Raw genomic sequence first — 22,040 nt, 5'->3', positions numbered from 1 at the left:
TCAGCATCCAGAGGGGAGCCAGTTGCAAAACTGAAATGGTGGCTGACTGCTCAGGGCTCTCAGATATTTCTTAGCCAGAATTGCTGCAGTTGTTGTAAATCTTAACCAGTGCTTAGAAGGAAGGAAAGAGCGGAAAATGTTTGCTAGTGTGTAAACCTAGCAAAATCTAAGGAGAAAAGGTTGCTAGATCAAGTAGGTGCCACACAGAATACATTAATATACATCACTACTAAAGGACACTTGAAGGCTATTAAAAAAAAAAGAAAATGTATCTGTATTTATAAATAAGTACAAATTCTCCTTCATAAGCAGATGGAAGCCCTTAACTTTGGTGGTGTTTTGTCAGCTTCCAGAGTCGATTTTGATTTTGAAACAGGTGATCACTGTAAAGAGCTTCCTCCTGCTTGGTTGTTTAGTTTTGAAACAAATATAAACTAAGAAGTTTTTGATGAAAACAAATATAAGCAAAGAAGTTGTCTTTGAAAACAAATATAAACAAAGTTTTTCAGTGCAGGAATGGTTGAATCTTTGATATAGAATTTGGGTTTTCATACTTTAAATTGTTCTAACCAGATGCATTAACCAACTAACAGGAGTGTAATGACAGAAAAACACAACTTAATTTGCTCTCTTTCTCCTTTAAGGTGGTTTCCTCTAGAATCCAGACAAGGAAAGAGAACTAAAGACAGAGGAGAAATCAATGTCAATATTCAGTTTATGAGGAATAACATGACAGCAAGTATGTTTGATTTGTCAATGAAGGACAAAACCAAATCCCCATTTGCTAAACTAAAAGACAAAATGAAGGGTCGGAAAAACGATGGGACGTTTTCAGATACATCCTCTGCAATCATCCCAAGCACTCACACACCTGATGCAAATCTAGAGGTGTGTAGTGGTGAAGTGCAAATGAAATCAAAACCAAAAAAACCTTTCCTCTTGGGTCCTCAGAGGCTGTCCTCAGCCCACTCCATGTCAGACCTGACAGGACCCCACGTCTCCTCAGAGAAGATGAAATCCAGCACCGTTGGCTACACCCATCTTTTCAGGCGTCAGCTGGAGTCCTTTGGTTCTGTTGATGAAGGGGGTAAGTAACACTCCTGACATTACAATTACAGCTCACTGCTTAGAGCATTCACAATCTTGCTTCACTTTATGAAGCACTCACAAGGCCAAAATGTTAAGAAATATTGCTGGCCTATTTTTTCTTTAATTGCTGGTAACTCATGATTGCTATTTCTGAGCATAAGAAATAACTTACATCGCTCATGATATATTACAGTTAGCATTGTCTCTTATTTTGTCCTCATCTGAGAGTATATTGTATTATATACTCCATATATAGCCATTCCAGAGGGGACTCTCGGCAAAACAGCATCTTGTGAGAAATAAGTCTAATTAAAAAGTCAAAAACTATCGCCAAATTTTAAACCTGATTTATACAAAGAGCTGAAAATACTTTGAATTGCTCAAAGTTATTATGCAACATCATGCTATTGTCTCTTACTGGGATGGCACACCAGTCATAGCTGTCTTCTCTGTAGAACTTCATTTTCATGCAGGAAGCAAAAATTTCCTGCAGTGCCTATCCATAAACATTTCTGAAACATGAAATCAAGGCCACAGCTGTTATTTTTTTTTAATAGCTTAGTTAATCACCAGTGTTTTGAACTGAGGCTCAATTGCAAAGCTTCTAGATCTAAGCTAAAATGGGTTTTCTGCATGTCATAAACTGTGATATAGTGTCTCATTGATAATATACTAATGACAGATTGTTTGCAGGGAGTCTAAAATCACCACACAGAAGGACATTAAGTGTTGATACTTCTAAAATGAGCCAACTTGACAGCACAGTTGATGAAACTGCACTTGAAGCACAAAACGACCCATTTAATGTGAGTGCTTCATTACCCCAAAAATTTGCTACACTGCCAAGACAGAAGAATCCATTTGAAGAAAGCCCAGCAACGTGGGATCAAAACATAAGTCTGTTCTCCAAACCTGTCGAGATCAGAAAAGAAATTAAAAAAGAGAAAAAAGAGAAAGTTAGCCTTTTTGAAAGAGTGACTGGAAAAAAAGATAGCAAGAGGTCAGATAAACTTAGCAATGGGGGATCAGAGAGTTCTAGTGACTTGAAATCACCGAGTGCGTTTGGGGAAGCTCATCAGGAGAGTTTTGATTATGATTCCACTAATCCGTTCATGGCAAACTTCAAGCCTACAAGCATGTTGCCATCTTCAAGGTAGGTTTTTGCTGTATTTCAATCTGATATCTTGAACATGTTATATAAATGAAAATGTGGAGTATTGAGGAACACAGTCTTTGTGCTTTATACGCATTTATATCCGTGCTTTTCTGTTTCTATGTTGCAAACTTTTTATTTAATTTGATCGTTTCCTACTTTGTTTTGAAGTGACTTTTATTACTAATATGTGCTGTGAAGGTTTTTGGGTGTTTGTGTTTGTGGATGGCCTTGTTTGTGCTTCAGAATGGGCTCTCCCTGAAGTCTTCTGCTTTGCCTGAACATTTGTTGCTAATTTATTACATTGCCCTAAGTCAGGTTTGGAGAGGGAAAGGTTTCAAGTGTAAGGGGAAGAGGAAACTGACTAAATAAGAGTGGTGCAAATGGGATTAGTGAAAAGAAATCCTGTGGATGTCACTATTTAAGGGGGAAAAAAACAAAGGAATTTTTAGGTTCTATATGTTAGAGTACAAGAATTAAAGAACATTCTGTTTCTAAATGGGAGCACTCACATGAGCTCTTATCTCACTTGGATTCATTTGGCTCACTGCAGCTTCACTGAGTTCTGTGCATTGAAATTGTTGCACGAGGCAGCAGTTTATGTCTTGAGCAGAATGAATTAAATTACAGGGCTGATAAGGAACTTTGATTTAAATAATCCATTTTAATCTTTGTTTGTCTATCAATGCTTTACTTGTTTTCCTTAAGAAAACGTGTAACTCACTTTTAGTTTCCTTCCTGGGTTCTGTATACTAGTGAGAAAGATAATCTTGGCTGCCTGTCTCTCTTTATACATGCATAAATATATATATATATATTTATTTATGTACACTGCCACCCACATATACTGTTCACAATAGATAAATGTTTAAGAAGTTAATTAACTTTCATTCCTTTGCATTCTTTTTTTATTGTATATAAATGACAGGAATTAGCAGTCCTTGCTTTTTCAAGGTAATCATTCATTTCTGTGTAATGACTTAAATTTGGTAGAAAATGCATTTGAAATTAATATGCTTCAAACTGGAATCTAAAGGCTGTAAAATCAATCACTGTTTTAAATGGAAATCATAGTTCTAGAAAATTCACCTTTTCCTGTGCATTAATTCCTTAATTAATGACATGAGTAGTTTCTTTAAAAAAAAAAAAAAGTTTTTGTTGTCTTGTTCTCTTAGAAGAGAGGGATCTTATTGTGTCCCATGGGTTAGAATGTGTGCACTCCTGATTTAAACTTGGAATAATTTTCTTAACAAAAGTAATAATGGATGTGAATTAGGGAAATGAACTGAAATGAAACTGCTGTAGAAAAGAATTTGTTGCTAGAAGCTCATCTGACCTCAACAAATTATCTGCTTAGAGCCTTCTGTGAGTCCAGTCAATTCCTAGTGTCTTAAATGACATGTTTATACACAATCTTAGAATATTTTTTATTTAATGAATTATTTCTCTGGATTAGCATAAGGTTAGGTTGTAGCTTGGTTTGTCAGAAGTTAAACTTCCATTCTAATAAGTTCCTTTAAATAGAAATAATTCAAATAAGAATTAAAATTGCGTAGCATTTAATTTTTTTAAATGAAACCCTGTATTCAGGGAGATGCTAGATATAAGTAGTGAAATCTTTTGAAGTTCTTGAATGCAGCAGATCTTGATAAATATAAAACTTAATGGTAATCATGATGGACTTGTTTTCTTTGTTTTGTAATTAAAAAGCTCATCACAGTGCCCATTCAGAAGGACTCTAGTCATTTGTTTCTGTCTTTGCATGACAGCCCCTTTTACTGGTTCTTGACTTTTATGTAAACATAAACTTTTGATAAGACAAATAGATATTATTTTATTTTCAAAAAGCCAAAAACAGTAAACATTCTGACCTTTTTTGTGATACAGCAATTATGGCATAATATCTAGCATGCACTAAGTTGAGTTAGAAGCTCTTTTTTTTTCTATGTTCTATTATGATGTTCTGTGTGAACCTTTTAGACTTGGTTTACTTTCTTCCAAATGTATCTTATAGAATTATTTTCTTTTGAAGTAGAAACTAATACAAAATGTGCATATTTAATAAGTTTACAGTTTAAGTTTACCTTTTATCTGTGGAGGATTTCTCGGATGGAATCCATTTTTAATTTTTTGAACTAGTAATACTGAAGAAAGAATTTGTATGAATATGTGCCCAAAATAAATGAGGCTGGGTAACAAATTCAGTATGCAGAAAGTGTAGGAAGGGAATTTAGTCTTTGGGTAGTTTCTTATTTGCTCAATGTGCTATTAAGCTCTTTTGGATGAATCCCATTTGTGCAAATAAACCAGGCAGTACATTTTTATTAGGGTGTGTCCAAAATGAGTGTTCTGTTGTGGACCAGGTGTTTGCTTTGCAGGTGGATCTCCCACTTAACCCCACTTAGCTGAGCCTTGGTTTGGGTGATGGAGCATCCTGAGCTGGTGAAATCCCACTGGAGGATGTATTCCAGCAGCACACTGGAGCCATGAAACCCCCAGTCTGTGGGACCAGGCTGGACATAGAGAAAAGTGCAAGGGAAAAAAACCCAGCCCATTGCATCCCTCCCTCAAAAACATCCACCAAGCCCAGCTCCTTCCTGTTTGTGGTGTGACTGTCACGTTCTCAGTGCTGGTGCAGCCACATCTGTAACCTTAGGGGGAAGCTTTTCAGTGACTTTGGTGAACTTTGGGTCAGGCTTAAGTCCATCCTAATTAATTGTGGTTGGTAATGTGGAGTGAGCAGTAACAATGTGGAGGACAGCAGCTCATGGCATCAGCTGGGTGAGCTGCTGAACAGCCCTTCACCAGCCCGTCCTGCAGTGCTTGGCTGGCTGGCTGCATGCTCTGGCACTAATTACTCCTACTTACTAATTAAACAAATGAAGAGAAGTACATCTTCCACGTGTTGCTCGGCTGCTGATCCAAGAATTATAGAAGCGGTTTAGCAATACCTGTAGGATTTTTTTTTCCAAAAGCAAGCATGCCAGGATTATTTAAAATTTTTTTGTTGCTATTTTTTATTGTTGCTGTTTCAAGAAGGTTTTAGAGGTATTTTGGAGAAGCAAAATAAATACCTATTTTGTTTGTATATAATGCTTACTAAGACAGGAAATCACAATGGACCCCTAATTTCTATTAATCTCTGATCTAGCAAAGTTGTTCCCTGATTTTGGCTAAAACTGTAAAATAGGGATGATGCTTTGCCTCCTGCAAATGCTGAGTGGATTAATGAGTATTTTTAGTGTTTTTGTAGATATGATATCACAGTGTTACTAAGTGTTAAGATTGGGGTTTCCATTGTCTGTTGTAGGCATCGAGATATTTATGAGCTGATTTCTTGACTGTTTAAAAATACAGGAGTCTCACAGCAAAACAAAAAATGCTGGTTTTGCAAATACTACAAAATCTGTTCATTCCAGAGGTTTTGTATCATACAGCCAAGAAAGAATTTTTAAGCAAAAAATGTCTAGTGCTCTTAGCCAGCATTTACCAATAATGATTTTGGTTTTGTACTTCTTAATGCACTGTTTTGAAACTTTTACCCAATATTGCCTTAAATTGCACTCATTTTTACAATTACTGCTGTTGTGGCCCTCAGGAGGTTAATTTGCAGTCAGAAGCCACGTGGCTTTTGTGTTGAACACAGTTAAAGAAACTGAGGGTGCTCCTGGAAAACAAAGATTGTTTTGTGCCATAACCAAAGCTTGTGCATCGTTTATCTGAAATTGTTTTTGTTTAGGAAAATACATGACACCACACTACAGGCTAATAAACTGATGTGAAAATTTCTCAATTTACACCACTTGACAAGTGCTAAAAGAAAAGCATCTTTAATTTTAATGTGTTATTAGGACCTTTTTAGAGAGATTGTACAAGTTATTAACAAGGTCCTCTGAGACAGGAGACGGGTAATTAACAAGACCTACAGAAAGGGAGTTTAGGTAATTAACAAGATCTCAGGCACTGGACACAGGGAGACAAATAGTCCAATATTTAAAGCTGACAGGTTGTTACTAGTCAGATCAAATTCCAGATCTGGGAAACTGGATTGGTAAGTGTTTGGGAGCTTTCTACTAAACATTATATATTTTTAAAATATATACACATACATGAATAATGTCTGTGTCTCTATATACACATGTATAGTGTATATATAGATATCTCGTGTACATATATATATGTATATACATGTATATATATATATACACATATACACAAGTAGATATATGCATATAGTGTGTATATATGTATATATATGTATATATAGTGTATATACATATATATCTTGTATGTATATAGACATGTATATACATACAAGAGAGTATACATACTCTCTTGTATGTATACAAAAGAGAGGCATTAAAAATCCCCTTCTAAAGTAGCATTTCCTTGACCTAACTATTGTTATACTTCATAGAAAAGAAGATAAAGCTTGTGTCTACATACAGATGACACTTTATCTCAAGTTCTGGCAATAAGTGTGTTACATTCTTAGCAATGTGAAAGATGGAATAATGGAGGAGAAAGGAACTTGTGAGATACTAGGATTCACTGTTACAATTACACATAATGCTCATATTTATAATATTAATCACTGGTGAATTGGAGCATAAATTATGAAAATATTACTTAATTTTTTTCTGTATTTTCTTACTGCTTCAGCAATTTTTCAAATTTGCAACTCAAAAAGAAAACAGCAGCCCAATCCTTCAATTCTTTTGCATCGTTCTGCTTGTACTTTCTGAATGTGATGATTTTCTTGAGCCTCTCTCCCACCTTCATCATATGTGGCTGTTAGAGCTGCCTGTCTCCTCAATGTCACATATTCCAAACAAATCAGGGACTGCAGTTTTGTTTTTCCCAATGGAGGCAATGTTTGAAATAAGCAATGGCTCTGCATTTTGATATGGCCATTATTAGAGTTGTTAAAAAATTAGTGAGGTGCCATGAAAACAGGAGGCTTTTGATAACAGTGATGTGTTTGGATAATATTAAATTGCTAAGTCTGAAGAACAGCTGATGCTGTAGCATTTTGAATGTGTGATGGTCAGGTGTTTACAGAAGCTTTTGCAATATCCTGGTGTTCCTCTGGGTTCCTGGTTCTCGCTTGAGCTGTGACAGTAGAGCAGGTGCCAATCTCGAGTGAGCTGAAGTTCTAAAGTAAAACCTGTTATCCCAAACCACAGTGAGAGTGAGTTATTAGTGCAATAGCTTCAGCATAATCAAAGTCACTGTTAAAGGTTTCAATCTTGCAGAGTACTGGCAACAGCTCCATTGGAATGAACCCTAAAAGTTGCCTGATGAGAGCAAAGGATTGTAGTGGCTGTGTATTTCTCTGCCAAATAGGAAATTCAATGTACAATGCAATTCACTCTGCTTTTCACATGCCTTTTTCAGAAATGTTGCTCTCTAGATATTGCTGTGCTTGCTAAAGCAATAAGGTCTGTTAAGACATTTTAGCACATTTATTTCTCGGTTATTAAAAAATGACATCAGGTGAACTGTGGTATTTTCAAAATTTTGTTTCCTCTGTCAGTGTTAGCATGTCTTATTTTAAGAACAGTGTACTTCTGCATTGATTTTCTTGAAATGAATAAGTTTTTTCAGTTCTCTACTGAAATTTGACTAGACTTTAGGCACTTGTGATCTACAGTCTAGGTAGAATATTGGTGGACTATGACAGTGCTTTAATTGTACTCTAGACCATGAATATTTGTTAATTCAGTGTGGTAAAGCTGTCAGTGGAACATTATTTCAACAAGAGAAATACACTGCTGGTACATGAGAGGTAAAGAGAAATTACAAAACAAGCAGAAGTCTTGCAGACATTCTTTGTCTGTCCTGCCAGGACTGTTATCATCTGATTTAAGAGATCACTGCATGTAATAAGACAATAATGAAATCTTTTGCAAAGTTCCTACAAAGCAGTGGTCACAGCATTTGGGACATGACTAAGGTGGGCTGGAGCAATCAACTCTTTGAGGGATGTTGTAGAAATACTTGGTATTAATCTTGACTTTTGCAGGCTCCTCACCAGCAGTCAGTCACTCCTAACGAGTTGACTGTTTTAGGAATACTGTTAGGAAAGTTCATCCTGCTGGCTGCATGACAAGGTTTTTTTCAAGCTTTCAATGTCTCTTGGTGCACATTAGGGCATGTGAAATCTTTTTTGAGAGGATGCATGAGGCATATTATCTTTCCCGAGGGAAAATGCACTGCCTGTTGTATTTCATTTTAAAAAAGAATAATTTGTTCTATTGTTCCTTTATTAATAAATGCAGAAGCTATGTAAAAACAATGCACTTTTTTTTTCTATTTCATTATAAGAACTAAGGATTAGTTCTATTCTTTTAATAATTCAAAAATGGATCTGTAGGTTTCAGTATAAAATATAATTTTAGGATTGTTTGATTTGTTAGTTTATTGTTGACTTAGAGATCTCTAATAATAGGGTCTTCCAGTGGAAATCCTGGCACAACTTTTAGTCTAACAGTTCTTTAGTGATCTCTTGAGAAAAAAAAAACTTATTTGCTATAGCACAACTCCTAGTAAGAGGAGAAATATTTATATACTTAGAATTCTAAGTAATCAAGAAAAGGTAGTGAGAGCCACAAAACCTGATCCTCTTTTTGTGTCCTCCTGGGGTTACCCAAACTCCAAAAGGCCACAGGACATGGCTTGACAGCAGAGCAATTTATACAGTGAAGTGTGTTAAGTGATGTTCCCCAGAATCTAATTGCAAAATAGATGGTAATATGCTTTTTCTGTGCTTGTTTAGCTGCCAGACAAGACAGGCATTCCTTTGCAGAATATAAAGTGAGCTCTGCATTGCCAGGCACAGCAGGCTGATATTCTATGGAAGGCTAAGTTTCTGAATTTCATTAACTGTATCTGATTTTATTCATTTCTTTTGGTTTTGGTTTTCTTTTTTTATTTCCTTGTGCAATAGTAATAACTTAAATGGCATCCTAATATTTCAAGATTTTGATATATGTTGTGAGAATCCAAAGAAAAATGCAAAAGCACTGAAATCAGAATCAGTCCAAAGACCAGGAAGTAGGATAGGAATAGAAATTTCAACTCTAGTGAAAAATGAGTATGGCAAAGCTTTGCTAATTACCTGTATGCAGACATTCCATATTAAAGGAAAGAAACTGAAAGCTCATACTTACCTCACTGGTATAATAGATGTTTTACAGAATGTTAAGTTAACATAAATTTTAATACTTTGAATAGTAATGATTAATTTAAATATCCTAATTTTAATTTCTAATAGTATACACTGCTATTAGATTAGTTACTACTATCATGTAACTAATAGAAATAGCAGAAGGTAAGTAAAAAGCTTTTGGTCCTTAAGAAAATTCTCTTTCCATGGAGCAAATGTAGGAGTCTGATTCCCATTCATTATGTTGTCAGACTAAATGGCACTAAAATGTTTAAATCAGTTATAGGAAAGATTTGATGAAGATTGTTTTAATCTCTAGGCATTCAGAAGCTAAATATTTATGCAGCCACTAGACCTGATGTTTGAATTTTTAACTACTATTAAATTTCAATAAAGTTGTATCATCCTGAACTCAACTCCACTGTATTCTTCCTATACAAACTGTTAATTATCAACATGAAATGGAAGTATTTAATTACCATAAAAAAGTGTTATCAAAAAAAAGTTTCAATTAGTTCTAATGAAATGTTTTTAAATAGAGAAAATGACACTACAGTACAAAATAATATGCTTGCTATGATTAGAAAATAGCAACCCAAACCATTCTACAAAATCAGCCCTGCAGTATGTCTGTCTCCATTATTAGTTTATATTATTTTTATTTCTCATCCCTTTCTCCCCTCAGGAGCAGGACAATAGAAAAGGGTTCTCAGCTCAGATGAGCTAAAATTGAAATCTAAGCCAATGAAACCCCAGAAATTCAAACAAACTTTACTATTCAAGAAAAATGTAAAAAGAAAGTTATGTCCAAAGCTGTAAAATAATATGGAACAATAAAATAATGGGTATGATTTAATCTGGTAAAAATGCCTGTTATATGAAGTAACTGTCAGGGACACTAATTGAATTCCCAGCTGAGTGAGATGGGGGACAGGACTGATTGTGCTGGTTTGGAGAAGTCTGCTCTGCCTAGAGAAGGGTAGAGGGGATGTGCAAGTTGGGGGCTCAGTGTCACTGCCATCATCCTACTGCAGCTGATTTCTAATCTGTGCTGACAGGATTTACCTCCCTGCTAGTAGCTCCTTGAAGGTGATCTGAGAGAATGAAAATTTATTACTGGTAAGAGACGAACTGTTAAAAATCAGTATGAGACATCACCTGAAGGCACATGAAAAGTCCATTTGTTAGAAAAGAAATATCTTTTTTTACTTGTAAACTGAGCAAATTTTGTTTGGGCATTATTGGCCCAAACAATAATTATTGAATCCCACAGTGCCAGTTTTTCAGAGTCACTGTTCACAGTATGCCTCACTCTACAAAAGTCCAAAAAGATACTTTTTTTTTCCCAAGCTTTCAACATGGGAAGTTCTTCCATAGCAGGAGTTCCCTGCCAGTTTATCAAACTCTGGGAAAAAACCCCAGAGACTGGATTATAACTAATACTATCACTATGAACTGTGAGTGTAACACAGCACAAAACAATGTTATTTTTTATAACTGTTCAGATCAATGATTTCAGAATGCTTTTAGGCTGCCCAAAGGAAGCTTGTGCTGCTTGTACAGCATGGGCTGCAGTCCTAGACCCCAGTTTTATACAATTATTGCCAGTAATTGAGTGAGGTGGTAACTTTAGGGGTCTATTATTGTGATGAAATTTAAGTTAAAAAATAAATGCTCTCGTGAATTTCAATACACCAAACAGACAACTCCACCAACTGTTTGCATTCATAATTTTATAGCATGTTCTTTTGAGGTGTTACCTGCCCCTCAGACAGTGAAATAGGGGTGCAGTGATGGGAATCTGCATCTGCTCACACTCACCTTAGGCTGGGGCACTGGCAGGGAACTTTTCAGGGCTCAGCAAGGCTGATGAGCTCCCACCTTACTTAGCAGACACTTTGATTTAGAAAAATGTTATTATATGCAATCTCAGCACCTGCTTCTTCCTCCAAAAGCAGTATATTTTCTATGAATCTCCTTAAAGTATGAGTAAGAGCCCTCATAGCATTTGGATTTTTATTGGGGAATGTTTTAATAGCTTTTCATTTTTGTTTTTGCAAGCATATTCAAATTTCTTCTTGCAAAATACACAGATGTTCTCTTTTGAAATTGCAGTTATGATGTCCACAATTTTTCAGAAATTATTGCAGGTTTTTTTACTGCTTAAAAAAAACCCCCAAACAGCTAGTCCATATTGCCAGTGATTTATAGTTCTAATTTTGAAATGCAGCCTCTCATAGTCAGAACTGCTGCTTTCATTTTAAGCTACCACTACGAAAAAGAGTCCCAGAACTTATTTCACAGAAACTAAAAAGTCATTGAAGGCAGTGAAAGATCCTGCTTTTTTAACCTTTCAGAAAGCCCCCCAGTTGAGCAGTCAGGCTGCATTATTCTATATCTTGTCTAACACGAGGAAACAGTCCCAAAAGAAAGATATCCCAAATTAACGCCACACTTCGTTAAATAGAGACATTCTTGGTTTTCACCAAGCTAATTCGATCCAGTTCAGTTAACTCATTTTTTTTTGTGCTGGGATCACGGAAGGCAGCCATGAATGGAGCGAGTTCATCATGTGTTTGACACATCCGAGTGGGGCTGAAAGGAGGGAGGGAGGGAGGGACCCTGCCTTTGGCTGGGCAGACAATGCCCCCTGAAAAAGGCTCCTCATTCAAAAGGGCTCTCAGCAAACGGGGCAGACTGCTGGGGATCGCTGTTCCACACAGGTGGAATGGGAATTTGGGAATTAACCAGGCTTAGTGACACCTCTGGGTGTCTGCCTGGGACTGTACCTCTAATCCAGTCTCTGTCAAACACCCTCAGATGGTTTACAGGATTTATTTCTGAGCAAAAGTTTGCTTGCTTTAGAAATTAAAAATTTTAAAAAATGAGATTTAAAAAAAAAATCTTTACATAAAAATACCTTCATTTATATTTTATGTATTTTTTGTTCACAAATTTACATATATATATATAAATATATATATGTAAATATATATGTATACATATATATAAATACGTATATATATATGTAAATATATATGTATACATATATATATATGTAAAATGTATATTTTTTACATATTTTAGTTCACGAATTTATATATATATATATATTACGTATTTTTAGTTCGTAAATTTTTTGCCCTTCCACTTCTACACCATGAAATACACGGTTTATAAATTCAGATAACAGTCACAAAATACATGTTCCCTAACACAAAAAAATCTCCACAATTAAAAAGAAAAGTATATGTATATATATGTTTTTTGTAGGTCTCAGTCACACATCACCCTCAAAGCCAGTACATGCAGTCTAACTAAACAGATTCATGTTGTGAAAGAATGTGCCTGCTGTGGTGATACCAAGTAAATAATATTTGTGAGCCATATCTAGATTTTGGACACATTTTTTGGGAATGTTTTATCTCCAGACCTGCTGTAGCAAGTACATGAGAACACAGCATCCCTGATTTTTGAAGATACTTGCTAATAATTACACCAGCCTGTGTGGACAGTTTCTTAAGCCTGACATTTAGACATTTAGACTGTTTTTATCAGTATCAACAACATTATGAAAGAGTTTTCCTTTCTGTTTATGCATAATAATCACTAGGTTTATAAAATAATAGATTATTTACTCAGTTTTAAGTACCAAATAAATGTAGCTTACAGAAGATGGTTTTTTAGCCCTAAGCTGGTGATCTCACTGGAATTTCTGCAGGAACTTTGTCCTCTAGGAGCTGCCATGAAAGCTGGGAATATGTGTTAGTCTGTAGGGTTTGGTTGTTGGATTTTATCAATCTCATCCCAGGGACCTCTTTCTAGGATATTTCATTTAAAGTAGCCCTCCATGCTTAGAAGCTCAAGCTAAGTCTAGAGATAAGAGGAGAGATCTTGCATTTCTTAATTAGTTATTCAAATTTGATGACAAAAAGAATACAAAAAATACCAAGAATTGTGAACAAAGAAAATATTCACATTTCCTTTAATTTCTAATGTTTTCTTCTCCTAAGTTTAAAAAAATAAAGAAAATAAACTGTATTAAATACTTTGTAGCTGCGTAAGTTTATTTTATGTAATATATATATATATATATCTTATTATATAAGATTATTCTTATGCATTCAAACTGTGGTGTCTAATTCAGTACTGTGTTCTAGCAGATGTTTTGGTCAAATAAGTGTTCCCTGCTAATATTTGTTTGGTATGTTTTTTTCCCCACAGTTTTAATGTGAATCCTTCTGGCTCTGAGGATCTCAGGAAAAAAACGGTGAGTTATGAAATGTCATGGAAAGCCATCAGCAAATGCCAGCTAATTGACACTTTTATAAGCTTATAAACTTTTGTTCTTTTTTAACCTCTTATATGGAAATGTTGAGGTTTTTATTTTTCTTTTGTTGAAATATACAGAAAACCTAAGTAGAAAAGCACAAGCATATTGTAAATTTGGAAATAAAGAAGGGTTTTGCACTTAGTATGGAGTTTAGCTGTGACATGCTGAAGAAGGAAATATTTAGTTCTTTGCACACAACCTGAATTTAGGAGTGGTTTAGATGACTCTAGAGAAGTAATGGTCAGGTTAGAAACTCTGCATTAGGCAGTGATTTATTAATTGACCAGACTGGAGCTTACCATCACTATAATCAGAGAGTTGAGGACAGTCTCTAGAAGGCAGATCAAAATTAAAATTATAACCTGATATGTTGTAGGATTAATAATGCACATAATAAATGAATGGATGAAAACACTAAAAAATATAAATGCTAGAAGGTATAATTCAAAATGCTCTTGTTTCTAAAAGTACTGAGAATAAATTGTGTACTAAGAAAAAACAAAAAATGATACACAGATTGCCTGGACAGTGTCTTTGTTTGAAGGAAAATGTGGTCTTACTAGAATTTGTTCTGTGAATAGATGACATCTTTAAAAGTGGATTTGTTTTCAATCTCTAAAATATATAGAAAACAAGTTTCACAAGCAAATATGACTTTGTACTGTTTGTTTTCTGCTGGTTTATGTAAATGATTTGTAATAACATTTGATGTTATTGTAAATGCCCAAGTTTTTATAATGTAAGTAGCTGGTGGGAGATGTCAGAGTATTTGAAGGCTGCCTTTGATCAGATAGTAAACTGAATTCTACCAGGCAGTTACTTAATCTCTGACAAAAAGAGACATCAAAAAATTGATTTAACTTAGCAGCCATTGTCTGTAAAGTAACCATAATTACAGTTTCTATGTGCTTGCAAATGTACTACTGCAAATCATGTAATTTATTGCTGGTAAAAGCATCGGTTTAATTCTTTTAAGAAATAAGATGTGGATTGTTTTATTTAAAGGATTTAAAGGTGATAAAAGAAATCCTTGATGATTTTTCCTTTGGAATACCAGCCATCCTAAATGTCTGTTATAGGATTATGAGGTGGTGCTCATTTAATGCAAAATACAAATTAGGTGGGGAAGAAACTCTATCTCAACCATAGTTTTGAATGAAACCATTTGAATTTCCTTTTAAATATTCAGGATTGCTTTCTAAGGTGTTTGAAGTAATTTATTATTAGATTCTGTAATATTAGCCCTCACCAAGTTATTACATTTCTTCCTTGTGCATATTATTTAGTAATTATGTTTGTATGCCTTCTCCTCTGATGCCAACACCTGTCTCTGAAAGCAGTGTTCAAATGGGAGCAGTAGCCAGTTGAAAGGGCAGCATGAGCTCTTTAAGGCCTAATTAAGAACTGAAAGGAAGATGAAGTAAGTAGGACAAAAGATGTGAAAGTAGCTTAGATGACATTCCCAGAGCAGAATTCCTCATTAGAACAATGAGGAGATGATCAGGGATTGCCAGGATTCATTTTATCTGTCCTTTCCTGAGGCTGGCAGTGTGTACCCCAACAGGGTTTTGTAGCTGAGACAATCATTCTTTGCATGGCTTGTTTAGAACCCTTTTTTCCCCCTTAAATAATTAATTATAATATTATTCTTATGCATTAAACTGGTGGTGTCTATTTTTGTAAATAAATAAGTGTTCCTTATAAATTTAAATATTACCTACTGGCTCAAGCTGAACATACCAAATCTTCTTAATTTTATCAATATTAATGTCTAAATGCTAGCGTACTTCTGCTAGAATTTTCTTGCATAATTAAGACATGTATGGAGCATGTGCATGATAAACATCTCTAAAGCAAATATATTACAGACAATTTTCCAGTAAACTGGATTGCATAATTAAAGTCATCATTGCACTACTTTATTCCTGTTCCTTTGTCAAATCAGAAAATTAGGCAAACCCTGCATTTCAGGCATATAAGTTTTAATGGTGTTTTCTCGAGTATGGAGAAAAATTTAGTAAAGAGAATAAAATTTAATAAAGACAAAGTTTTACTTCCTTCTTGTAGAAGAAAATGTGCTAAGAATATAACCACAAAGTGAAGTTACTTTCTCTTCTATACTCATTGAAAATGGATTGCCAACCAATTTATAAATTTCATCAGGTTAGCCGTTTTAATAAAGTGGCAGTTACTGGTTACTTACAATCCCTTAACTTGGTACGTTTAAAATACTGAATATGCATCCATAAATGTGACATTTAATGCTCAAGTGCAGAGAGAAACCCTTAGAAGCATATTTTTGAGAGCTACTGTTAGAGTATAATTGATGGAGAGAGCTGATCTGTCACACTTCAGCCTATTTGCAGGGCACCATCACTTTTAATTAGGCTCCTTTGAAAACTTTGCCCAGCTGCATATTTTAATGGGTCGACATGTGCCAATGTGCAAATATGGAGCTGTATGGAAAGAAAAGAATGGGGCATGGAAAAGGAATGAGTATGACTATTATGTGGTGTGCTTCTTAGCTGTGCAAGCTTTATAATTTTTAATGACATGCTTCTACTGTAAACAAAATCTGCCTCACGTGCCCTGTTAGAAGTGCTGGACTTTGTAGGTTCCATATCTGCTAACTGTTTTCATTTCTGAATGAGATGAAGCATACTGCTTAACATGTCTAACAGTGCTGATACTTCTGTAAACCAGCACACAAGAAGACATTCAGGTTTACAGTCTTTAGGATTACATGTTGTCCTTTTTAAGATGACTAATTTTTCTATCTTTAATATCTGCACTTACTGAGTCATCAGAAATCATTACAGAAACAATTCTGTTTTCCCTACTGCTTAATTCTGGGCCTCTCCTGCTTTAAAGCAAGCAAGGTCTTTTATAAGTACACATTTATTTCTGCCTTAAGTGCTCTAGTGCAAGTAAGATGTAACCTTTTGCCTTCACCTGCAATTTAAAATTGAAAGTTTTATTATGTGATTCAGAAGCCAAGGCCTGGAGAACCACTGGTGACTACAAATATTTATGTGAAAGACAGATGAGGGGTGATGTCATGTAGAGCTGAGTAAATGCTTTGCTGTGATGCTCTCCAGAGGAAAATACTCAGAGAAGTTACAGTAGGAGTTGAATTCTCAGGGCTCTTCTCTTGTTATTCCATAGTTAAGGGGGTTGGTTTCCCAAAATGGACCTGCCAGCTGTTGTTGTGCTCACTGCTCATACAGTCACTAACTCTGTGTGTCCACCTCACTGAGATTTTTCTCTGAGATGACAGTGGGAAATGTTCAACCAGCTGGGCAGCCCATCTCCAGTGGGTTTGCTGGAGGGAAAAGCACTGCAGCAAACAGAGGTGTTGCTGAAAAAATTGCTTTTCATGTCAAGAGATGCATGAGAAACACAAAAAGCAATAACCAATTAATTTTCTGCAGACACTACACTGCTTAATGAAATCTGGTGTTTTTCCACCCTTACCTGCAGGAAGGAAATCCTTTTGATGCCACTGCAGGATACCGAAACCTCACTTACGAGGAGGTCCTGCAGGAGCTGGTGAAACACAAGGAGCAGCTGAAGAAGAAGGACAGCCACATCCGAGAGCTGGAGGATTACATTGACAACCTGCTGGTGCGAGTGATGGAGGAGACCCCCAGTATTCTCAGAGTGCCATACGAACCCTCTCGCAAAGCTGGCAAATTCTCCAAAAGCTGAGACACTGCTGCTTTCTGCTGAATGCATTAGTGGAAGGAGATCACACTTTAATATTTTGTCTTCTCTTCATTCCTTTTCTCCTAAGAAATTCCAGCAAAATGGGGAGGAGGGACAATGGCGTGGGTTTTTTCCTTTTTTTTAAAAATCCAAACACTAGCAGGGGCTGCCAAAAGTTGTTTTATGTTAGATTACTTAGGTACCTTTTTTTTCTTTTTGAAATTACATTAAGGTACAGAATACTTAAAATAGACTTAATGATACATAATAAATATGCAGTTTATATAATAGCTTAGTGTTCACCATGTGGCAGTTTCAACAGAGAAGCCTGTGCTGTTATGAATGTTTTCTTGAATGATTATTGGTATTAGGCAAATATATTGTTCTTTTTTTTTACAGCATGCCATCAAGACCACTGTTTTCAATCCAGTGTAGTACTCTACTAAACCTAAGTGTGGTTTGTTGCAATGGAATATAGTCCTGCACATATTAGAGGAAAACAGTGATGCACAATCAATCCTTGCAGAGTAAATGCTGTATTCTATACAATGTGCTTTTTATATAACAATGTCAAAAAAACCCCCGTGCCATTTCTGTCATGGCACATGCTGGAACCAGTTATTTTACACTTAAATGCTGAATTTTGTGTATAATGAGCGAACTTTGGTAGTGAGCTCATGACATAAGGTTGTTTTGAGGATCTTTTTGTATGAAGTTACTGCATGCCTTTTCATGTGTTAAAAGTACTTGGAGCAGTGTTCGCAGAGTCAGAGGTACTGGAGAACTCGAGTATGGAATAAAGAAATGAATACTTCTGTTCAGTCAAAGTCTACTGCCATGAAAATGTAGCAGAAATGGAGATGCTGACTTAAATAGACACGATAAATCAATTTAAGGTTGAGTTTTACATTATATATGTGTCTTAACTTTTTAAATCTTATGACAATGAAGTATATGCCTTTAGAAATAGGCCATGTTGCTTAAACACATCTAGAGTACTTAGGCTTTTCATTAAAAATGTCTGTATTCCATGTAAATAGTTCTAAAAGTCAGTTCTCACTGAGAAAAATGAAAGAAGAATGTAGTAAATATCTTCCTGATAATTTAATAATTGTTTATAAAATGATGTATGAAAAGGTACCTGTTATTCAGTGAATTGGAAAAATATAGTGATGAAGGTATAATGGGAAAATACTGTAGGAGAACCCTCAAAATATTAAGATGAATAGATTTGAACTTTAATTTCCTTAATAAGAGTCTTACTTGGATTTTCTTTCGTTGTGAAACAGTAAAATGTTATTTAAAACATGTACAGAGAATATTTTAGATTTGGATTTAAGATAATTGTCTTCTCCTTTCTTTCTGCACCTGATCTGTTGGGTTTTTTTACAGCACCATAGCATGGCTGCTGCTGAGATGACCAAAAAAGCTTGAAATTAAATTCCAATTTTTGTTGTTGTTGCAAAAGATTTTAATACATTTTCATTTTTAAAACTGCAGAAATTGGTAATATCTTGAATACTTATATATGGAAGGGTTGAGAAAGTTCTGTCTGACTGCTTTTGATGTCATTAGTATTGTAGGACAGCACAGAAGTACTCTAGTTACAAAAAAAAACTTCTTTGTACAAATATTCTCAGATTTCATTTACTTATTTTTGGCTTTTTCTCCTTTATTTTCTTCTTTTCTTTAGCAACTACCTCCCAATCCCCATTTAGCACTGTCCCTAAAATGTGTGCAGCCAGAGTTGCCAGCCCAGCCGTGGGATCCCTTCGTGTGGATCCCTGTGCCTGGATGGATCCTGAGAGGTGCCAGCCCTGCCCAGCTCTAGAGCTCTGCATTTGTGTTTTGCAGTGCAGAAATCCATCCCACACCAGGCAATCTCTCTCTTTGGTCAGCCTGAGGATGTATCAAGTTTGGTACCTCAGAAACCACGTGAATGTTCTTTTCACCTACTTAGGATCTCGACGACTGTAAATTTGTTGTAATATATTCAAAGTGCCAAAGGTCATGGACTAGTTCATGGTATGCTTGCTGGTAGAAGTTGGGGTTTACACTCAATTAGATTTTCATTTTCTAATTACACCAGGATGTGTTTCAGTTACTCAGTATTTCCATAAAAGTTCTTAAACATTTTCAAATGCTTGGCTGCAGCCAGTGGTTTTCTCAAGTTGTTGATGGGGAATTGTTCTGCAATAGTTTTGAATTCCACACTCATTTTCAGCTAACTGGTATGAGACCATCTCTAGTATCCACAGTGCTTAAACCATCCCCACCAGTGAGGATTAACAACTGCACTAACCAGAGAATGTGCTCCAGTGACTTCTCACGTGCAAGCCAACTTATAATTATTAAAATGAAACTCTACTATATTTAGCACCTCTGAAATCACTTCTTTTAGAATGTAAATGTAGAATATCAAACTGCATAATTGACTAAAAGCAGATCATTTGACATATTTGCATACCAAGAATGATAAGCAGATTAAAGGTAGCGAAAAGATCAATTTTTGTGCATTAGTGAAGAAATTTAGTGAAGCTTTGAATGTGCTATCTAGTCTTTATCTGATCTCTGAGTGAATAAAAGCACCTTTTGTTTCTAACAATGTGTCAAGAAAGAGGGGAAGACAACAAATGCAATTTAGAAAAAGGTAAAGTTACTGAGAGGGAGAATGGGACATTAAAAGTATGAAGATATTTTTATAGAGTTTATAGGTAAAAATACAGGCTACTTTTGGAGCAATTCTTGAAAGATTACATACACATCATTTTCTGCTTAGAAGGAAAATATTAACATTTTCCTATATTCTGAGATTATTTTTTAAAAGCATCTTTACCCCACATGTATTTTTTGATCCATGCAGCTTTCAAATGAATACTTCTCATACAGAGTAATTTGTATGTTGAAAACAAAGGAAGTTCTGTTTTTCCCATAGGATAAAATTGTAGACTTTCTTGCAGATCATTTTAAACCCATAAAAACTTGCCACTTGTAGTCCGTGTTTCTTGCCCTTCAAAATATAGGGATGAAAATTTTGAACATCTCCACATTACTTCGATATTTTCTCTCCTAAATTAGCATAAGAGTTCATCCATGCATGCACTATATTTTGAAATTATCCTTTGAAACAGCTCTGCCATGTATTTTGCTTACTTAAAAGGACAAATATGAAGGCCATACTTTAATGTTGTAAGTCAGAAATGTAAACTTTCAGCCATTCAAGAAAGATGTTTAATATTTATGTATGTTACCTCTTGCTGCTGTATTTTAAGTTTAGCTTGGTTTTCCACCTCCTAATGAATGTAGCATTCTCTCTAGATTATAACTGCATTTATTGCTGTTGGCTCTGTGTCAAGAACTATCTGTAATTTTCCAGCTGTGGAAATGCTGCCTTGTATTTAGAAAGGTTTCATGATTTGGGGACCTGATGAAAATCATGCTCATTAGATACGAGCCTGCATTTCTTTCTGTACAGGATGCCCTTTCTTGGATGCATCACAAAACAGAACTGCTGTCTTAATGTGTTTACTGCTGCACTGGGGGTTATTTATGCTTCCAGCTTTAAAGAAAGATTATTGTCCTACATCAAGTATGTAAAGTGAGCTGATGCTTTTCTGCTCTTTGTACCATTGCTGTTGTAGATATGATAGAGGTGTTAGCTGGGCTTTTACAATGGTGAATTTAGAGCATGTTGACTAACTTGCCCTTCTTTGAAGTACTTGCTGAAGGATTATAGCTCTGCTGTGTTCATGATGCTACATTTAAGGGTCTGTCAGCACTTTCAGTAGGAAACCCTATTTTCAGGGATTTGTAACTTTAAAATTTCAATACAGTCACTGGAAGTATTTAATATGCAATAGGTAGCACTTTAATCTGTTTATGAAGGGGTTTAAGATTTGTTTCTGTTGAAAAGGTCACAGTCTCTTAAAGCATGGTGGGCATTTGCTTTATCTTTTATAATTTCTACATTGAGGAAGCCACTGTATGTTACAAGTGGCTGAGCCATTCCTATTCATCTTAGAAGCTTCCAGATGTATTACAGTGTATTATAAAAAGCTGAAGATCCAGGTTATATAGGAAGTCTGTAAAGGATAGGATCTCTACTTATAACTTAAGGGTTTTATTTTGTCTTGTGCATCAGTGGTAGTTTGTCTACATTTGATAATGGTACAGAATCATAACTATATGCACTTGTGAGAACTATAAACTTAGAATGCATGAAAAATTTTATTTTTGTTCCATTATTGCAACTTCAGATCCTTTAATTTGATGAAAATGTTATCTTAATATTTTAATTTCTGTTCATTAAATAAATATTGCATGTCTAACACTAATAAAGCACCACAATGCACTGCTGCAGTATTTATTGAATTGTGACATTAATCTGTGTTATGCAAAGCATGTGGCTCCTAAACTCCATGGTGTTAAGGTTCTCAGACCACAGAGAGAGGTATTTCCTTAGGGACAGCTCTGAATGAATATCCCAGATGTCTGAAGGGTAGCCATTAAGGGAAATCTCTTCAGTAGTGTCCAGAACTTTGAATTAGTGGAAAAAATTGTGTATTCTTAAATGTCCTAATCTGTATGTCTTT

The 22,040-nt window shown here is 35.3% G+C and overlaps 1 protein-coding gene across 1 annotated transcript in view; it reads left to right on the top strand.

Annotated features, from left to right (window-relative positions):
- RAB11FIP2 (RAB11 family interacting protein 2) overlaps positions 1 to 21,807 on the top strand; it is a 32,328-nt gene extending 10,521 nt beyond the window's left edge. Inside the window, exons 2-5 of the mRNA XM_005489838.4 lie at positions 645 to 1,087; positions 1,783 to 2,242; positions 13,635 to 13,680; positions 17,224 to 21,807. Coding sequence (XP_005489895.1) covers positions 645 to 1,087; positions 1,783 to 2,242; positions 13,635 to 13,680; positions 17,224 to 17,451 — 1,177 coding nt within the window. The 3' untranslated portion in view covers positions 17,452 to 21,807. The remainder of the gene's footprint in view (positions 1 to 644; positions 1,088 to 1,782; positions 2,243 to 13,634; positions 13,681 to 17,223) is intronic.
- Positions 21,808 to 22,040: the final 233 nt, after the last annotated feature.

The sequence above is a fragment of the Zonotrichia albicollis genome, chromosome 7, assembly GCF_047830755.1.
Source record: "Zonotrichia albicollis isolate bZonAlb1 chromosome 7, bZonAlb1.hap1, whole genome shotgun sequence".
NCBI classification, from domain to species: Eukaryota; Metazoa; Chordata; class Aves; order Passeriformes; family Passerellidae; genus Zonotrichia; species Zonotrichia albicollis.
Note: the sequence above shows the minus strand (reverse complement) of the source record. Positions and strands in the feature narration are given on the sequence as shown.